Raw genomic sequence first — 17588 nt, 5'->3', positions numbered from 1 at the left:
AAAACTATGTTTGTTTTCTACGAAACATGCGAGCTAACTGTTTTCAAGTCTGAATTCTTGCTCCTGATACTGTCATATTCTTACCTCACTGAAACTTCTTTTCCTCTAAACTGTTTCTTTTCTTTTCAGATCATGTCCTTAATCACAACATATAACATTACTAACCTCCACTTCAATACTAACCCCCATATTGCCATGGCAACGATTCCCAGCAATCGTTTCCTCGTAATTTATCAACTTATTTCGCCCGCAGACAACACTCATCGACGAATCAACCCATCACACGCAAGTCAACGTGACGTCAGAAGCAAATACGTCATTCATGCTCACCCCCGTAACGCCATCACCACCACCACCGTCAACCAAACGAATTCTCGAAGCGGCCATTCGTTACGCTTCAGAAGTCAGCCCACGATTCGATTTCAAGCACTCCGTTGTGACGTCACCGAGGGGAAAGTCACGCCAAAACAGTGTGACGTCATTATATTCGTTCCACAGCAGTGGAGCAGGATCAGGAGACAAACAGAACTTACAATCCTCTGACGTCAGTCATGATGTAATGTCTGCCTCGTCTGGTTCATCTCTAAACACGAATTCAGAATTGAACGAATGAATTGTGACGTCATCATGTATGAGAGAGTTATTTTAGCGAGTTTGTTATGTCACAACTGGTGATAGAGGTATATATGTGACAAAGAGCGATTGTTTTTATCTACTTGTTGTTCTGCAACAATACACGATTATAACGTCATTACCATATTCCCCAAACACGTCACAGAATAATATATCGCGCATTATTCGCCTTTTCTTTACATGTCATGTTCAAATACACGACACATTGCAGCAAATAAAATGGTTGTGTTGATTTTCCAGTTATTTGGGTTTATGATTGCATACTGAGAGTTTTCGAAGTCGATAACTGTATGACAAAAATGCGACTTGTAAAAGATAGTTTGGCAAAGCTCTTTTTATGTCATCATTCAATGAGCAGAGTGTGAAATAATAAGCAAAGGATGGTCTTCAATTGACAAACACATCTTATTCTTGTTGACAACCACAACATGGGAAAATTACCTGAAGTTCTCGTCTCTGATTGGTTTAAATATATGGGGATTTCTTGGTATTTCACGGTTGATTGGGTTGCTGCATCAGAATTGCACGCTTCATTAAACACGTAAGACAGGAGCCGCTGCAATTTTGGTAACTTCGTGACCTGGTTCAGAAAAGAGTTGCATTAACTTCCTATCCGCGTTGTGCTGCACTGGGTTAGTCATAAAAAGTGAATTTACTGTCCGCATATATTTATCACTGAATTTCGCGTTGTTTACGATATCACAGATCTCAAAACATGTCTGGAAAATGCTTCGCAAACACGGTGAAATTGCTTGAAACGTACAGAGGCAGGGATAAGATAATTCGCACAGCAACTTACGTTGCATGCCTGGCTGGCGGACTGACCGAACAAGATCAAAAACTTTCCTCCAAATTTCTTACCATTGTTAGCGAACTCAATGGCTGCAGAACGATTCTTCGTTTATTCGACGATATGTCCATGTTGGCGGTCACCTTGTCGTATGGATTAGGAAAGAATGTAAGTAGAAATTGAAGCAATAAAAATAATTTGGCCGACTTTTTTTGTGTCATTTATAGCTTGTGTTGAAGTTGGTAGAATAGAAAATTTAAAAGTAGGTCTTCTTTTCTAAGGCAAATGCAGGTTTTCTGAAAGTTGACAGAGCCAATAATTACCAATGTTTTTTTTTAATAATCAGTGAAATGGTTTTGCTGAAAAGCCCTGACATAAGTATAGTGAAACATCAACAATAATTATCAAACTAGGCCCAACTGTGTTTTTTGTGTGTTATAAACATTTACTTACTAGGAGAAAGATCAGGTTCTCCGACTCATGAACATATTAAGCAACTTTGTGAACCAAGCCTTCTTCCCCATTGAGCATATTGGATGGGCAGCTCAAAAAGGCCTTATCTCGGCAAATGCTGCTCTGTGGCTTATTGCTGGTCTACTGACATGGATCACATCCTTGTGCATTAACATCCTCAGGTATGCATTTAATGCTGAACTAGTCTGCCAAGGTGTTCCCTATAGTCTAGTTATGACTAAAACATACTAGCCTCGAATGAAATATATAATATAGTACATTTTATCATTTATTAGCAATAGTAATAGAGTACATTTCTGCTTCAATAGGTCTCTGTGGAAAATTGCAACTGCCAGGAAAAAGTACTTGATGGCCAAAAGGTAAAAATGCGACTTTTGATTGCATGCAGAACTCAATACAGTTTTCTGTTTTAGATCTGATAGTGGCAAAGTGGATAAATCCATGGTGACAGACATTTGGAAAACAGAATGCATTGCAATTGTCGAAAGTGCTACCAACCTTGGCATGGCCATTCATTGGTTGCCTGGTGGCAAACTGTGGTCTGGGAAGTTGAGTAACAAAACTGTTGGTATTCTTGGCATTATTTCTTCATCCTTTGGTTTGGTAAAAATGGTTTCAAAATAATCACAGTGATTTTTGCCTAATGCACTTTTTTGAGTCAATTTCTTGCAATTTGTGAAATAAAATGCGCTTACGCAATTATGACTTCACAATAAACTAATTTTATTTATTGCATGTGCTGTCTTGCAGGTGAAGCTCATATTTGGTTTGGTTGTTTGATCGAAAATTTTATTACCTTCAAAGGTAAAAACAATGTGTTTTCTTTTCGGAAAAAAGTGCCAATGCTTTTGTATTTCGTTGCTCGTGTTATATTGTAATTACAGAAATTGAAACTTTGTGTCTTTCCTGTATTCTCCATTTGCGAATTCGGAAAAAAGAGTACATGAAAACTATGCAAATCAACAAATAAAAATGTGTGAAAAAGTAAGAGAATGGTATTTTGCTGTAGAATAAAACGAAACAAGTGTGCATGCAAGTGTGTCGTACTGAGCAGGAACCAGGTAGTATGGAAAATCTAGTGCTATGGCAAGTGTACAAAAATTGCAAGCAAAAAAGTATTTCATTGTGTCCTTTATACTGGTTCACCCAATCCACCAAAAAACTGCATGCATAGTATGTCAAGAAATCAAGTCATTCGTCTGATACACTGCCCACAGATCTCCGTGGGTTATTGTTATTAAATGCACTCAGCACACCAAGACTTCGTCGGATTGCAGAGGCTGGTCGTAATTGCTCAGATCTCTGAAATGGTAACATAAAGAACATGCACATGCTGGAAATTACTACCACCGCACACCAACATAAAAACAAGACTCTTGGAATGTACTTTAACTAATCAGTCAGATTGCACATAAGTAACCAGTAGGTAAAGAGTCAATAGGTATGGTTTGCAAAGTGGAAAGACTGAGATAGTTTGGCAAAAACATGGAAACATATTTACAACTGCAGTGAGTTCTTACTATTGCAAGAATTTTAAAACAAATGTGCATAGCATGTGGCAGTATTCTGTTGTATTTAAGCATAGATGATCAAATTGTAGATGGCAATGTCAGTAGCTACATAAAGTGCTACTGGGTCAAGCTGTTCATTCTACCTGCTTTTTTAAGGCTTGCATTGACCAAAAGTTGAGTTTTCCTGTTTCAATTTTAACCCAGCGTGGAACAGGTGGAATGACATAGGAACCCAGCCAACGGGCAAATAGAAGTATGTGCTGCAAAAACATGTTAAATGTGTTACATTTTTACATACCACAGTTGATTTACATGAGCCTTATCTACATGGGACATCAGTTAGGCCAGCTCTATGTGACCATGGATCAAGAACGGCCACATTAATGTATTGAACTGATGATGGCGTAAGTTTTTGACCAAACGTCTCAAATAAATAAACATGTCAATTGCATAAGGTCCATGTTTTTTTGTTTATACTAGTTTATTCACAAGTTTATTATACTATATCTATGTTATACGAAGGTTTTCGTTTCTTTGGCAAAAGTCATTAATATATATAATTGCCTTCGTTTGACTGTAATTTGTTAGTTAACCAAGTTCAAACTTTTCTGTTTGTTTGTCAGATTTAACTTACCTCAATTACAACAAAACAGAGCAGGGCAGTGGTCGGCGAAGCAGTGGGAAATATTTCATAAAACCACTCTAGAAACTTTGGCGAGTGAAATATAAGTGCAAGATTTGATACCACAGCCAAATAGGAGAGGGCTTGAAATGCATACTGCAATAAGTGAACAGATTAGGCGCTTGGAACAAACAATCTTGAATAGTAAAGGTTAGGCTAAAAAATGATGGTTACACTGATGTTTAATACAGTAGTTATGTTAATATTCAAACTGATAACCATGATTTCAAAATGCTTTTCATGGCAATTGAAGCAAAAAGTGTGCACTGAATTTTGTGTAGCTAGAACATACTGATGGAAAAGACCAGTTATATTTATCACATAATGAATACAATAGTTTTTCAACAAATTTTTATTGTTTACTACTCATTCACATACTGCAGTTTTTATCTGCCAGTGTTCTGAGTACTTTGTACCAAACATTTTTTTTAGGCAGTTTTTTCTTACCTGCCAAGCACCAATGCCGGTTGATCTGAAGCTGAAAGGTCTTCGAAACACATTGCACATTTTGAAAGCATCAGATCGTGCTTCTACGATATTGTTAAGTAATGCAAAGAGTGCAGCAGGTGGGTAAACACATGAAAATAGTACAACGTAACCAAACTGCAACCACAGCTCCAGATAATCATCAAATGTGCCCTTAATAAAAAAGTTAGTGTGTTAGTGGCCCATATACATAAAAATATCAAATTAGTCTAAAACTAAGTTTGGGTATAGAATCTATACTAAAAATATGGCATAGGCCAGTGGGTACAAAACTTTTTTGATATTTTTTAAATATTTTTTTTTACTTATGGCTTGTTGAATACCTCCAGGGTCGGTATAGTAGAAATATTGTTTGTTCTCTCCAGGAAACCACAGGGCCCTTTGCTTTTCCATTGGAAACGTGTAACATGACAACAGAACAATATTTTCAACAAACACAGGAAATATGTGGTTGAATGTCATGTGGTAAAAAAAGGAAATGCCATTGAATGAAAAAGCCAAAGCGGAGATGCTGGATATATTAAGCAGATGTTTCAAACACTTCATTAGTGCTATTGCTGCTTGATATGTCCATACTAGCTTTGGGTTACTTAGTACAGTAGTTGCTCCTAGTTTTTTGCACCAAATGGAATGACATTTTTGTTAAGGGCATGATCAATTTTACCATTCACAATTTACAGTAAATCGGATAATCAAACCCTATGCTGTAGTTTAGTGCAATCAGGCTTAATTTAGGGCATTACCAAATAAATATCTCTCTTCAGTTCAAACTTTGTCTGCTTGGCAATTGTAATCTCCATTTTCTCATGGTCAACAGCAGCTCTGGCATGAACATTTCCCTTTGATCGGTTGAGAGATCGTGACCGGTGTCTGTATTGCCAATATGGAAGAAGTGTTTCCATGGCTTGCGATATTATCATGTGCACCAGAAACAGGTTTCTCAGGGTCTGAAACAAGAAAACCTTGTGTTGTCTTTTGAATGGTGTAGTATATGTATATTGTGCAATGACTTGAATACTTGCATAAATGGTGTTTTCAGTTGACAAATCTTGCTTATTTGCACAAATTTCATGTGTCGATATAAATTAAATGCCAGAAAAGGAATGAATGTCTAAAACTGCTGCATGCGCAACAAGTAAACTGTCATGTGGTCAGAAATTGTTTGCTATGACGTGTAGACAAGCCTGCTGGCAAACAGGATGTGTTTGTCTAATGGGTGAAAATTTCAAGACACGTTTACTTACTGGGAGGGTTACCTTCTTGTGACAACAACATTGAAATACATATACCGTGTTTCACAAATGATAAAAATAGGATTTTATATCAGGCATCACAGATAATGTTATGCATAGTTAAGAAAATTCATACCATTCTTAACATCTGCATGTCTTCGTAGATAAATCCAATGTAGAAAAGGCAAAGGAAACTGTTGGCAAAATGAAACTAGAAAAAATAGCAATGTTTTTTGTTGTTGTGTGGAGCTAAAACATTTCACAAGCTTCCTTACCAGCAGAATCTTGGCAATCAGGTGATTCTGATAACTTGACTCAAGTCTGTGGTTTTCTGGAAAGAGAAAGAATTGTTTTTAAGTCAAAACAGGGTTTGAGAGTTTGTGTTAAAAAATCTCTTGATAGCTTATTGTATACAGATATAACGACTTCTAATATATATCCAAAGTCTTTGTAATTTTAAGTTTTTATATATTTATCAATTGAAAACCTTAACCTACTAGGTCAATTATAAAAACGATGTTAAATAAACAAAAAAAACACTACAACAATGAAATTTAAATGAAAAACACTATACGAACCCTGGTCAGTGAGATATTCTGCAAGATTTCTGTACACTCCGTTTGCAACAATTATAAGAATAGAATAAATTACACTGGGCAGGTTTTGTAACAGTGGAACCCAAAATGCTTTCTCATTTGCAAACTTTTCCATAAGGTAAAATTCCCAACTAGAAACATTAAAAACATGCCAGGTAATTAAGTTACACATCATTTCTGATATTAAATAAAATAGAATGAATATTGTGATATTAAAATAGGTAGATAGGTCATAAGAGCACACAAGAAACACAGTATGATAACAGTTAAGAATGAACTACATCGGGTAGAGAGTATTTTATAAAAACATTTAAAAAGTCACTTATTTGGGAACAACCTGAAATAGTAGAACATGAAGGAAACGGCCATTGTTATGCACAAGGCAACAATTGGCCAAGAGATCAGATACACTCGCATGTAACGTTTCCAATACGGGTAAGTTGGTTCCTTTCGTTGGGTGATTTCATTTGTGCCAAGAGCACCCCTGAAACCAGATCTTGGTTCTTCCCACTCCTACCAGTAAAAAAAAACACATCTACCTTTAAAATGATTACAGATTCATCTTTAACATACTACATTAAATAAATTCCTGATTCCATTCCAGGAATCACTAACTGACAAAGCTGTTTAGCGAAATTTGTCTTAAATGAAAGCCAAGATCTTTACTTCGGAAATACATTTTCCATAAATGTGGACTTCAGTAAACACTAGTTTTTTATTGGTTTTAAAGCTACTTGCCTTAAGTCCCAGGCTGCCCCACTTATAGGAATACTCATTGGATTTTCTCGTCCACATCTCAAGGAGAACGGCCGACCAAACAACGTGAATTACAGAAAGAAGCCAGTTGTCATCCACAGCGTACTTGGTTCTACCGATACACCAATGCAGACAGCCAAGTAAGACGAGAGGGACCAAGCCGACAGTGTAGAAGTTAAGAAAAGCAAAGTAGATACTGATTGTGTCACCGAAATAATCACGAACTGCATCTGCAAAACAAATTACTATGTAACCATCTAGATATTTGTTAATTGATGGAAAACAAATACTTTTCTGCAGTTTATAGATTCCAAATGTTACCAGAAAAAGTCTGCCTGTCTAGCTAACTAACAGGACCATTATCAGCTTAAAATTGTAAAAGTCAATTCAAGGTTTAAAACTGTAAGACCAGATCATTGGACATGCATAATTACAACATTTTTTGGTGCCTACCTAAAGGTGAATCCAATCTAAAGTCAAAGTTTTTGTACCAGGCAATCCTCAACCTTTGCAAATTTTCCCTGTTGTGTAGTGGAAAACAATCTGTTACCAATTGCTTTGATTCCAATCTCCGAACTGGAACAAAACAAAATGAGTTAGCTGTGGCATTGCCTTTGTTGCTGATACTAGAATAACAAAAATGGAAATTTAACAGGAAGTTAACCAATGTAGCATACATATGGATTTTCCTGGGTAGAGTTTGACTGTTGTGTGTCCAGGTATAAATTTCTCATCGTTGGCTCGCAAACCATCCAATTCCTTCTTTATAATGTAATGAGCCTCACTCTCCAGTAAAAAGTGATCATCTATACAAAAACCATCAGGTTGCAAGGTTTGCTAAATTATTTTTTAATTGCTAAAGTAGCAATGCAAGCAAAATATAATAAGGGATGCTGATGATATTCTGTCTTATAGTCGCAATGAACACTGCAAATAACAAATATAATGTTTCTGTTGCTGCCAGGCATATTGTAATTTAATAGTCAGCTCTTCTGGCAAAATCAAAACGTAACTTTAGTAACCAACGTTTCGCCTGTTATCCAACAAGGCTTCCTCAGGTTCCCCTACTACAAATAACTATAAATAACTATTCCATAAACTGTGTATGGTGAAACAAATATGAGAATGATAAATAGAAAAGATTTGAACCTTCAAAGTTCTTGAAGTTGCTTCCATCAGAGAAAGAAAATTCCCGCATCGTGCCATCCTTGTACTCTTTCTTTAAACCTATGATCTCGACGCCATGCAGCAAACGATTTTTTGAAGCGCTGTAAAGTGTTTTCTTTAAATATTATGCAAATAACAATCACACATATAGAGCCCACATCGACTTAGCTCAGTCAACAATTTGAAACATACCTTATGTACAAAATACCTTCATCTTTCACATGTTCAACTTCTAATTGACATCCATTGTTCTGCTTGTCGTCAGTTAAACGTTTGATCAACCAATCCACTGCATCAGTTGACACTTCTGGACTAAGTTTTACAACAACTAATGGTTTGTTTTCCAACTTTTCCATGTTGACAAGGATTGAACAGTCAGACAGTTACATCACAAAAGTTAGAACAAAATTCTGAAAAAACATACTATTGAACTTTCTGCTCATATTTTGATTTTTTAATTGCTATTTTTTTTTAAAACAAATATTCAATCAACCTCAATTCCAGATAAAAAAACATTGTGTACAGAGGAGGGTACATTTGCAAAATTTTGTCAGAAATCATTGTAAATAACGTATATAGTACCACTAAATTTTTATTTGAAAAATGGTAGGCAGTCTGCGCATTGCCCACACAATTAACATTCACAGAAAAAATCATATTACAAACTATGCAATCTGGCATACATATTCAATGTATTATGTTGCTGCACTGCCAACATTAAAAGCAAACCACTGGAGGTAAAAGAGAAGCAGTATCGTGTTAAAACTCTCTAAGTAGGAGGTCATTAAAAGTTAATAAGGTACTTCCCAACTTCCCAAGCACACGACAGCGAACGCTGATGAAATTTCGTTTTAAAACTTTTACAAATCTGCTCAATGTCCTGAAAGCGTCCACGATAAATTGCGTAAGGCCCCGGCCTTCCTTCAGTAATATCCAGCTAGCTCGAACAGCTTGTCAGCAACAACATACCACCATAGCCCCTGGCAATATAATTGTCATTAAATTAATAATCGGATTTCCTCGAAACAATTACTTTAACCTAGTTCTAGTAACGATTAGGGATGTTAACTCTTGCAATATTGCTATTGCAAAGAAAAATGTTGCAGGTTCTCGTCAGGTACAGATTATACCGCGTTCCCACGATTGGGTTACAGTTGTTTTGTTTTCCTTTTAAATTTCTAACCAGCTGTCCGGTCGCCGGGGAAATCACCTTGTTACGTGCACCGAACAGTTATAGACAACATATTGCTATTTTTTTAAACTTTTTCTGAATGTTCGACCAATCCAAACCGAAAACGTAAAACTAATTTTGCTTTAAACAATTATTTTTAAATACATCGACTGATTAAATTTACCAAACAGACGCTAGTCGACAAAACTATTTTTCCAGTCGACAAAACTTCAAACGCACAGAATTGTCTTTCCTGGCAAACTGTAGCCAAAGTTACAAGTGAAAGACTGCTTTTTTTTATGACGTTCATATTTAATATTTGGCCGGTAAACATATTTCCCCCACGAAACCGCGCACAAATTAGGTATCGCTGTAAAGGGATTTTAAAGGGCTTTTCAACGGTGGTTGAATTATTTTTGCTGTCGACCTACGAAAAAAGTTATAGCCAATTTAGGACAATGCTTATTAATATGCGTTACAAAATCGTTCGAAATTGTTAATTTTTTTACATTTTCATAAATTTTGTGTCAATCTATGCATCTTGCCAAAAAATTATCGAAATCTCACGAGTATCGGCAGAGTTATGTGCGTTTGAAGTTTTGTCGACTGAAAAAAAAGTTTTGTCGACTAGCGTCTCTTTGGTTTAAATTTGTTTGCCAAATGTGTCTATTAATATTAGCACTTCCGTTGTGCTACAGAATGTCTAATCATTGCAATATCATAAGTTACCAAGAGACTATAAGATGAAGCAGAATGCATATCTAAAGTGTGCGGAGTTTTCAGTTGTGATTTTCTTGTTTCTGATAGGTAAAGTATCAGTTTTCTATTTAACAAATGTTAGAAAAGCACATTTTTAACAGTATATTACAAAAAACAGTTGGTGGTGACATTGTCTCACTAGCAACTTGCAATTCGTTTGTTTTAGACGCAATCTTTGCATTTACCAGGGCAAACCACAACAAGTGATTGTCCGAAATTCAGCAACGTTAAGAGAGACGATTCCATTGCTGTGATAGTAAGACGAAATAATGTGGTTCGTACCATTTTTCCTGCTTATAGTTATACATATACTCAAGTAGAATACTTTACAGAGAGAATTTGAGGATGCAGAAAGAATAGCTATCACATCCAAGAACTACAAGTTTAATATTCTTCTGCGTCAAACCAAAAGCCTACTTTCGCAAAATTTTTCAACATCTTACTTTCAAAATGGAAATAAACTAACGTTTAGGAGAAAGGTATTGTTTTTTTCATAATCGTGCTTGTCTTTCTTTGAACATTAGACTGAGCTTAGTTCTTGTATCGATATACCGGTGCACAATCGTTCCTCGACTGTTTTTTTTTGTAGGATTTCGAGTCAGTTAGCTGTAATTATCAAGGGGCAATCGAAGGATGTGCAAATAGTTCAGTGGCTGTAAACATATGCGACGGAATAAGGTAAGGAAAAATGCATTTATTTGCATACATTAATTAGTGAGGAATTATTTATGATGTTTCAGAGGCGTTGTGACAGCGGAAAACGTAACGTTGGTATTGTCACCAACTTCATCTGACGATGTTGCTGGTGGTCCAAAAACGAACCACGTTCTGCGTCTAACAGACGAAAAACTTCTTTCAATGAAACATGACTCTTTACCATTTATTGGAAAGAAAAATCAAGGTGTTTACTGGATATTTATCGCACCGGAAACTACATTTAAACATTACCCATTCAATTTTGTCTCTCGCAATCGAGCAGTACTATTGGTTCTCGCGATACAGTTCCCACTGGCATGCATCAATAACGTATTTTAGTGATACTGGCAATGCCTAATTGTAGACGAAATACATTGTCAAAAAAATTACGACAAATCACTTAGGATTTTTTTCTATACGTTATCATTATTTTGGATTCCATAGCTTATCATTGCAAAAATGTCATTTCTGCATTTTAACACAAAATAAGTAACGCTGTTTTTTCACAATACGTTGTGAGTTTTCGTTAACGTTTAACAGTCTGCAGCAGCTAACAGGATGTGTACTAGCATGCAGTCCTTTCACCTTAATAAGAATTCTATATGACGTATATTAAATATGAAATCGGTTGCACTTTTGCAGGAAGGATTCGTCGCGAAGTCCAAAACGGACAAACTTTGTTCGTGGAATTGATTTTGGTTGCTGATCATTCGGAGGTAAAGTCACCACAGTTCTCGTACATGCTAGCCAGAACCTAACCTATGATATTTGCTGTAGTTTTTAGCTTGGGGGTCAGTTGATGCTGTCGTAGACCGGTTTATAACGCTCGTAAATATCGCTGACAGCGTGATGCAGCAGTTGCGCATACGACTGGTCTTGTACCATATAGAAGTTTGGAACGAAGAAGACATGATAACGGTCGATGGGCCAACTGGAGAGGTATGCATTCCAATCTACTCACTAACGTCACGAATTTCTTTTATAAATCTTTATCATAAGATTTCGATATTTCTCTACTAGGTATGTAAACATTTTAATAAACGTATGCATTTTAGTCCATTCCACGTTCAAAGAATTTGTTTTAACTTGACCAAATGATTTTAAATTTTTGCTCGGGAAAAATCTTCCACGTATTTCTTTAGACACTGAGTCAATTCCAAGTGTACAGAAGAATGAAAATTGCCAACTCGACAGAGGACAACCCATGGAAAATAACGGACAATGCTCAGCTGATAGTAGATCTCGCATCATCAAAATCTTTAGTCGGGAACGGATATATTGACGGAATGTGCAGTTCCCATTCAGTGGCTGTAGTTCGGGTAAGTCGAATTTAAGGAAAAGCTTTTGTGTAAAAAGGTTGAAATGCAGGCAAAAATTGAATGCATCAAACCATGTTGATGGATTTTGGGAATCATTCCCACTGCATGTAGTTTGCCGTGATTGTCCTCATGCACTTACTATGAATTTGTTATGAAAACGTTTATTTTCAACGGCAAAATCAGTTGATTCTCTATAACCAAGTCAAAATCTTATACTTATAAAGGATTGCCTTCAAAACAAAAACAGCAATTCTATACGCTTTCGCACCTTTTGTGAGCGCTCAAGAACTGAATTTATGGGTTCATTCTCTAGCATTGGAAAACTATTTAATCTGTCACCACTACGTGTTTCTTTAGGGTTCAAATATAGTTGTAGCATTTATGCGAACCATTTGGCCACGTTACAATGGAAAAAATATACGACAATAACGTGTTAATGGTAATGCTGGATTGACATAGCATCAGACAAATAACAAAACAGAGATATTTCACAGGATTTTTCGGTCAGCTCGGCGGAAGTGGCGTTGACGATGGCTCATGAAATGGGTCATAATTTCGGAATGAGCCATGACGACACATCCGATTGCGAATGTCCGAATGTGCTCGGATGCGTCATGGCCACGCTGTTTAGCGGGTATGAAGGTCATGTTCATTTAAGTTTATGGTAATTTCGTGCGCTTGATCGTGACACCTGGGTTCTTTTCGTTGACTTAAAACATTTGGAAAAGTTTTGTAAAATATTCAATTGCTTTTACGTCAGCTCGTGAATGAACAATCACTTTCCGTTTGAACCCAGTCTCGGTCCTAGATTTACTTGCTACATATAGATTTTAGTCCATTCTTTGACACGAAATTAAAGTTATATAAAAGTATTTTGATACCCCAACTCTATACCATAAACTATTAAATAAGATACACTCTCAAAATATGTATAGGGTGCTGTAAAATCTAAAGTAGCTTGCAGGTAACTTCGATCGAACATATTTGTGCATTAACACGCAGTTAATGCTAAATGAAAGTATTATGATACACTAACTCTTTTTCACAAACTATAAATCAAGATCCACACTCAAAATATGTATAGGGTGTTGCACAACCAAACATCTTTGTGCAGATGCGAAAGTAAAAACTTCAATTTGTTATTTTTTAATAAAGTTGCTGAAGCATTAAGACAGTTTAACTTTTCGAACATGCTGTAACAAGGTACCCTTTCCTAAATGTCTGAACCAACATATTGCAGACAAACTACCTGGTCGAACTGCAGTACGACGGATTTGCAGACATTCCTCCAACGAAGAGATCACTCCTGTTTGCTGGACATCCCCGAAGCACACATGATTCTCACCGATCCGGTTTGCGGGAATCAGATTGTGGAAATGGGGGAGGAATGCGACTGCGGTGTCCCGGATGTTTGTGAAAGGTCGGTGTTTACATTTGTTGCACTTTCTTAATGGTTTTTATTGTTATAAACAGATTCTTGTCCCCACCTTTAAAATATTTTAGATGTTTTACGTTTGATTATTGTATTATGTTGCTGTTGCTGCCAGTTATTGTATATTTGCACTTAGTAGGAGTGTATATAGGCTGTATAGTTAATGACGTAAAGCGCTACAATATACGTATGAGAAAAGAGGTAACATGTATATAAAGTCATTGCTCGTTCTGGCTTTCAGGTATTCGTCATACCAACGACCCAATACAGAAATTCTGATTTTTCTGTAAAACAAAATTCGACCCTCGCATTTTATTACCGATATGAATTCGAATCGGTTTTGACTGTACCTATTATGAACAATTGTCGTTTAAATATTGTCGAGGATTTTTGTATTTCTGAAACAGCACCTGATAATTTGAGAAATTAAACATTTCCACAGCAACTGCTGCAACGCAGTCACGTGCGAATTGCACGGATTCGCCGAATGTTACGAGGACTTGTGTTGCGATGACGTGTGCAAGTTCGTTGCGGAAGCAACCGAATGTCGTCCCAGCGGTTCCAATGAATGCGACCTGCCTGAATACTGCACAGGCACATCGGGCCAGGTGGGGACAATAGTAAACCCAGTGCTCCCAAAATCTTTAACTGGTGCCTCACAAGTTCTTCTCTTAAAATGTGCTACGCCGACGCACACAAAATTAACGCTAGTTTTGTTGAGAATTCGTGCATTTCTTTATCGAAATCATTGCACTTCGTTTAATATAATGCACAAGCCTAAAAGTCAGGCAGTAGCTGAAAAGCCATCTTATATGCCGAACGTTTGAAAATTGAGGAATACATTTTTAGAATGCTATGGAAGTAATTAGTTACTTCGGCATTCGGGTACCTTTGAGATAAATGATGAGCAATTAACAAATAACGCAGTAATATTACATGCAATGGCAGCCTGGGCTGCCAAGCCCGAAAACCTCATGACAATTAACAAATATTCATCAATTCAATTTAAGTTGTCATGAGGAATAATGACGCCACACTTACTTTAAATATATTTTGGTTTAGTGTCCCATGGACAGATTTGTCTTGGAGGGAACAAATTGTCCCGAGGGAAGTTGTCTAAGCGGGTTATGTTTGTCAAGAGATCAGATTTGCAAAGAATACTGGGGTTCAGGTAATACAAATAAAGCACAACACTGGGGGATCAGGTAATACAAATAAAGCACAACACTGGGGATCAGGTAATAGAAATAAAGCATAACACTGGGGATCAAACAATAGAAATAATACACAACAAGGCATAGCCTATTAGCCAGTGTTACAATATTTACCTGGATAGTGACAAGAAAAGTGTTTTCTTACAACTTAAACAAAGATAACGAAAACGCGCGAAGCTAATATTTTATCCACAATATAAACGCAAAGTATTTTGAAAAATTTCACTTTTAGGACTTCACTGGTTTAAGAAATTTACACCCCTGTCCTTTTTAGACATAAAAAATATGTTTATGACGATATAAATGCTGTGTTAACAGAAGCAAAAGAGTCCAATCAAGTTTGTTATTCGCTGAATAAACGCGGAGATCTTTTCGGAAACTGTGGAAAGGATTTTGACGGAAATTTTATTGCTTGCTCTGAAAGGTTGAGTGTTTGACAATTTTTAAGAATAATTGAATGCAATTCCAAACTGTACGTATAACAAACACGTTTACAACCGAAAAACCCACCTAAACCATAAAATCTAAACACATCTCAAGCAATATTGTTTCGATGAATATAAATGGTTCCAGCGGAATAAGAGGTGTTCAGGGTTTGTAAACAAAATCGCGCGGGTTCGAATCCCGGCGTGGTAAAGGCATCACTCTATTTATCCTCAGTGACAAATTTTGCGGCACACTTCATTGCACTTTCGACGACATACTGACTTTTCACACGCCGATAAATAGAGGCGGTGGTTGGAGGGCGTTCACCATCTTTATCAGCAATGAACTCTGCCTTTCGCTGACGTCAGGAAGTGGTGACGTAGCGTTTGACGGCTTGGTGCTAGACGGAACCAGTTGTGGTAACGGCCAGGTAAACAAAAAAATCAATACAGTATGAGGTTAATAAGTTTAGAGGTTCATAACTTATTATGCTTCTTACTGGTTACGGAATAATGTACATGCTTGCTATAGCTTACCCCATCAAAATCCTTAAATAAGCTTAGGGAAATCTAACTATTCTGAATTCAGATTTGCGAGAATGCAAAATGTATCTCGGCTCTAATGGATTCAACATCGTGCGAAGACCTATGTAATGCAAGAGGAGTAAGTTTAAGTCAAATAATTTTACAACAATTTACATTACATTACTTTAAAAACAGTATTTTGTACTGTAGGTTTGCAACGATTTTGGCCACTGTCACTGTGACGTGGGGTGGGACCCTCCTTATTGTAACGTAACCGGTGTAGGCGGAAGTCTGGACAGTGGGCCGGCAGCTGTTATAAGCCCTCATATTATATCAGGTATTCGGTACATTGCCATGGTTTTATTCGGAACAAGACTCTGTGGCTGTGTGAACAGTTTTCCTCGGCTTTGTCCAAGCACTTATTTAACCGGAAAGACGGCACATATTTTGTACAATAGAACAATAGGTTTTGATTCCCTTTGCAATATGAAGTGTCCGAAATGTTCGACTATGTTTTTATTTTATTGCACTCAGTGAATTTCGATGCGATTGTCGTTGATTTCGATTTTGGAATCACAATTTCTGCAAAAGATCAAATCAGCACTCAGGAAAACCTGATTGACCCGATTGAGGTTCCAGTTGGATCTAAATTTACAACCAACGTTCAAAAACCAGCAAATACCAAAAGCAAGGTAAATATGTTTTTTGAAACACTGCAGCGCATAATTACGCGATTTTTCTTCGGAACATTTCAATACGATGTTTGCTTCTTGTGAATTGATTCTGGGAATCATTTCCCATTCTGTTGCCAGTGGCCCTGACGATTTCCACCTTATTTTAAAAATATATCCACTATGCAATTTTATTTTAACCTAATAATTGCTTTGCTTTTTTATAGACACAGATGATGCTTTTAACAAAGCGAAATGAATTTGTCCAAAATAACCGACAGATTTTAGCCTGAAACGAAAGTTTCTTAGATAGTCGATGTTTTCTTCCGTAATATAAAAAGAATATTTATGTACCATCATAGTTAGAATAGTAAATTGACCAATTATTGCCATCATTCCAATACATGATGGGACTGTATTATTGTTAACAGGAACAACTAACTGCAGAATAAACTTAAAAAAACGGCAGCTATACTGAATTTCCGGGTTTGTCTGTGTACAGATATTAAATTAATGCTTTTCGAAATATTTTGTAGATTTTAGAATGCTGGGAAACGTCGTCACAGGATCCCGCTTCCACGATGTTGGTCGAAACCATTCAAGACGGGTAAGAGATGAGATTGAAAAAGTTTAAGAACATGAACAGCGCATGCACACACTGCGTTTTAGTGTCTTTGTACAGTTCAAATAAGACTGGTACTTTAATTCCTGAAACTGTTGATATTATTTATTCCTATATCTTGATTTTTGGATGCTTCATCACTTTAATCCTTGTAAAATTACCGCAAAAAATCAACCGATTGCACCCATTTTCTTGCAGGTGTCCAATGAGCGGAAGCAATTTGAACGAAACTGAATACAGTGCTGAAATTACGACGATTGTGGATCAGGATTTTGTACATGAACAACACGTCTACGTTCATTGTTCGTACCAAGTGTGCGTCAATGGTGATGAAGATTTGTGCGAAATATGCAAAGAATAATTAGCTGGTGTGCATAAGTGTAGAAACCGTTTAAATAAGTCAGAAGAAACCGCTGTTAACGAGATA

General features: G+C 36.7%; 3 protein-coding genes across 3 annotated transcripts; 2 read left to right on the top strand and 1 right to left on the bottom strand.

The window, feature by feature from the left end:
- The first annotated feature begins 1167 nt into the window (after positions 1–1167).
- Positions 1168–3040, top strand: LOC145905464 (peroxisomal membrane protein 11C-like). The gene is made up of 5 exons (XM_082992672.1): positions 1168–1265; positions 1339–1591; positions 1880–2058; positions 2206–2256; positions 2311–3040. The coding sequence occupies exons 2-5, from the start codon at positions 1349–1351 to the stop codon at positions 2519–2521; spliced, it is 684 nt and encodes a 227-aa protein (XP_082848798.1). The 5' UTR covers positions 1168–1265; positions 1339–1348; the 3' UTR covers positions 2522–3040.
- On the bottom strand, positions 2785–8732 carry LOC145905463 (anoctamin-10-like). Its single transcript, XM_082992671.1, has 14 exons — positions 8520–8732; positions 8310–8428; positions 7838–7966; positions 7614–7736; positions 7143–7390; positions 6742–6917; positions 6387–6535; positions 6084–6139; positions 5945–6019; positions 5320–5523; positions 4538–4729; positions 4043–4186; positions 3552–3668; positions 2785–3199 (listed from the first exon to the last, which is right to left on the bottom strand). Exons 1-14 carry the CDS (start codon positions 8681–8683, stop codon positions 3089–3091), a joined length of 2007 nt encoding a protein of 668 aa, XP_082848797.1. The 5' UTR covers positions 8684–8732; the 3' UTR covers positions 2785–3088.
- Positions 8733–10241: 1509 nt separating this feature from the next.
- Positions 10242–17522, top strand: LOC145907259 (zinc metalloproteinase-disintegrin-like VMP-III). Its single transcript, XM_082994688.1, has 19 exons — positions 10242–10305; positions 10446–10513; positions 10590–10736; positions 10847–10935; positions 10998–11158; positions 11596–11669; positions 11731–11892; positions 12096–12272; positions 12767–12906; positions 13513–13692; positions 14147–14312; positions 14767–14875; positions 15237–15342; positions 15579–15774; positions 15933–16007; positions 16079–16205; positions 16403–16560; positions 17076–17146; positions 17360–17522. Exons 1-19 carry the CDS (start codon positions 10242–10244, stop codon positions 17520–17522), a joined length of 2433 nt encoding a protein of 810 aa, XP_082850814.1.
- Positions 17523–17588: the final 66 nt, after the last annotated feature.

This window comes from Ascidia mentula, chromosome 6 (assembly GCF_947561715.1).
Source record: "Ascidia mentula chromosome 6, kaAscMent1.1, whole genome shotgun sequence".
NCBI classification, from domain to species: domain Eukaryota; kingdom Metazoa; phylum Chordata; class Ascidiacea; order Phlebobranchia; family Ascidiidae; genus Ascidia; species Ascidia mentula.
Note: the sequence above shows the minus strand (reverse complement) of the source record. Positions and strands in the feature narration are given on the sequence as shown.

Bases quoted from the DNA above. Each gene is read 5' to 3' on its own strand.
- LOC145905464 (XM_082992672.1), top strand. From the start codon at position 1,349: ATGTCTGGAAAATGCTTCGCAAACACGGTGAAATTGCTTGAAACGTAC. The intron at 2,059-2,205 runs GTATGCATTTAA...CTGCTTCAATAG, and splicing joins TTGTGCATTAACATCCTCAG to GTCTCTGTGGAAAATTGCAA. The intron at 2,257-2,310 runs GTAAAAATGCGA...TTTCTGTTTTAG, and splicing joins AAGTACTTGATGGCCAAAAG to ATCTGATAGTGGCAAAGTGG.
- LOC145905463 (XM_082992671.1), bottom strand. From the start codon at position 8,683: ATGGAAAAGTTGGAAAACAAACCATTAGTTGTTGTAAAACTTAGTCCA. The intron at 7,737-7,837 runs GTATGCTACATT...GTTTTGTTCCAG, and splicing joins CTACCCAGGAAAATCCATAT to TTCGGAGATTGGAATCAAAG. The intron at 6,918-7,142 runs GCAAGTAGCTTT...TTTTACTGGTAG, and splicing joins GGGGCAGCCTGGGACTTAAG to GAGTGGGAAGAACCAAGATC.
- LOC145907259 (XM_082994688.1), top strand. From the start codon at position 10,242: ATGAAGCAGAATGCATATCTAAAGTGTGCGGAGTTTTCAGTTGTGATT. The intron at 12,273-12,766 runs GTAAGTCGAATT...GATATTTCACAG, and splicing joins ATTCAGTGGCTGTAGTTCGG to GATTTTTCGGTCAGCTCGGC. The intron at 16,206-16,402 runs GTATTCGGTACA...TATTGCACTCAG, and splicing joins AAGCCCTCATATTATATCAG to TGAATTTCGATGCGATTGTC.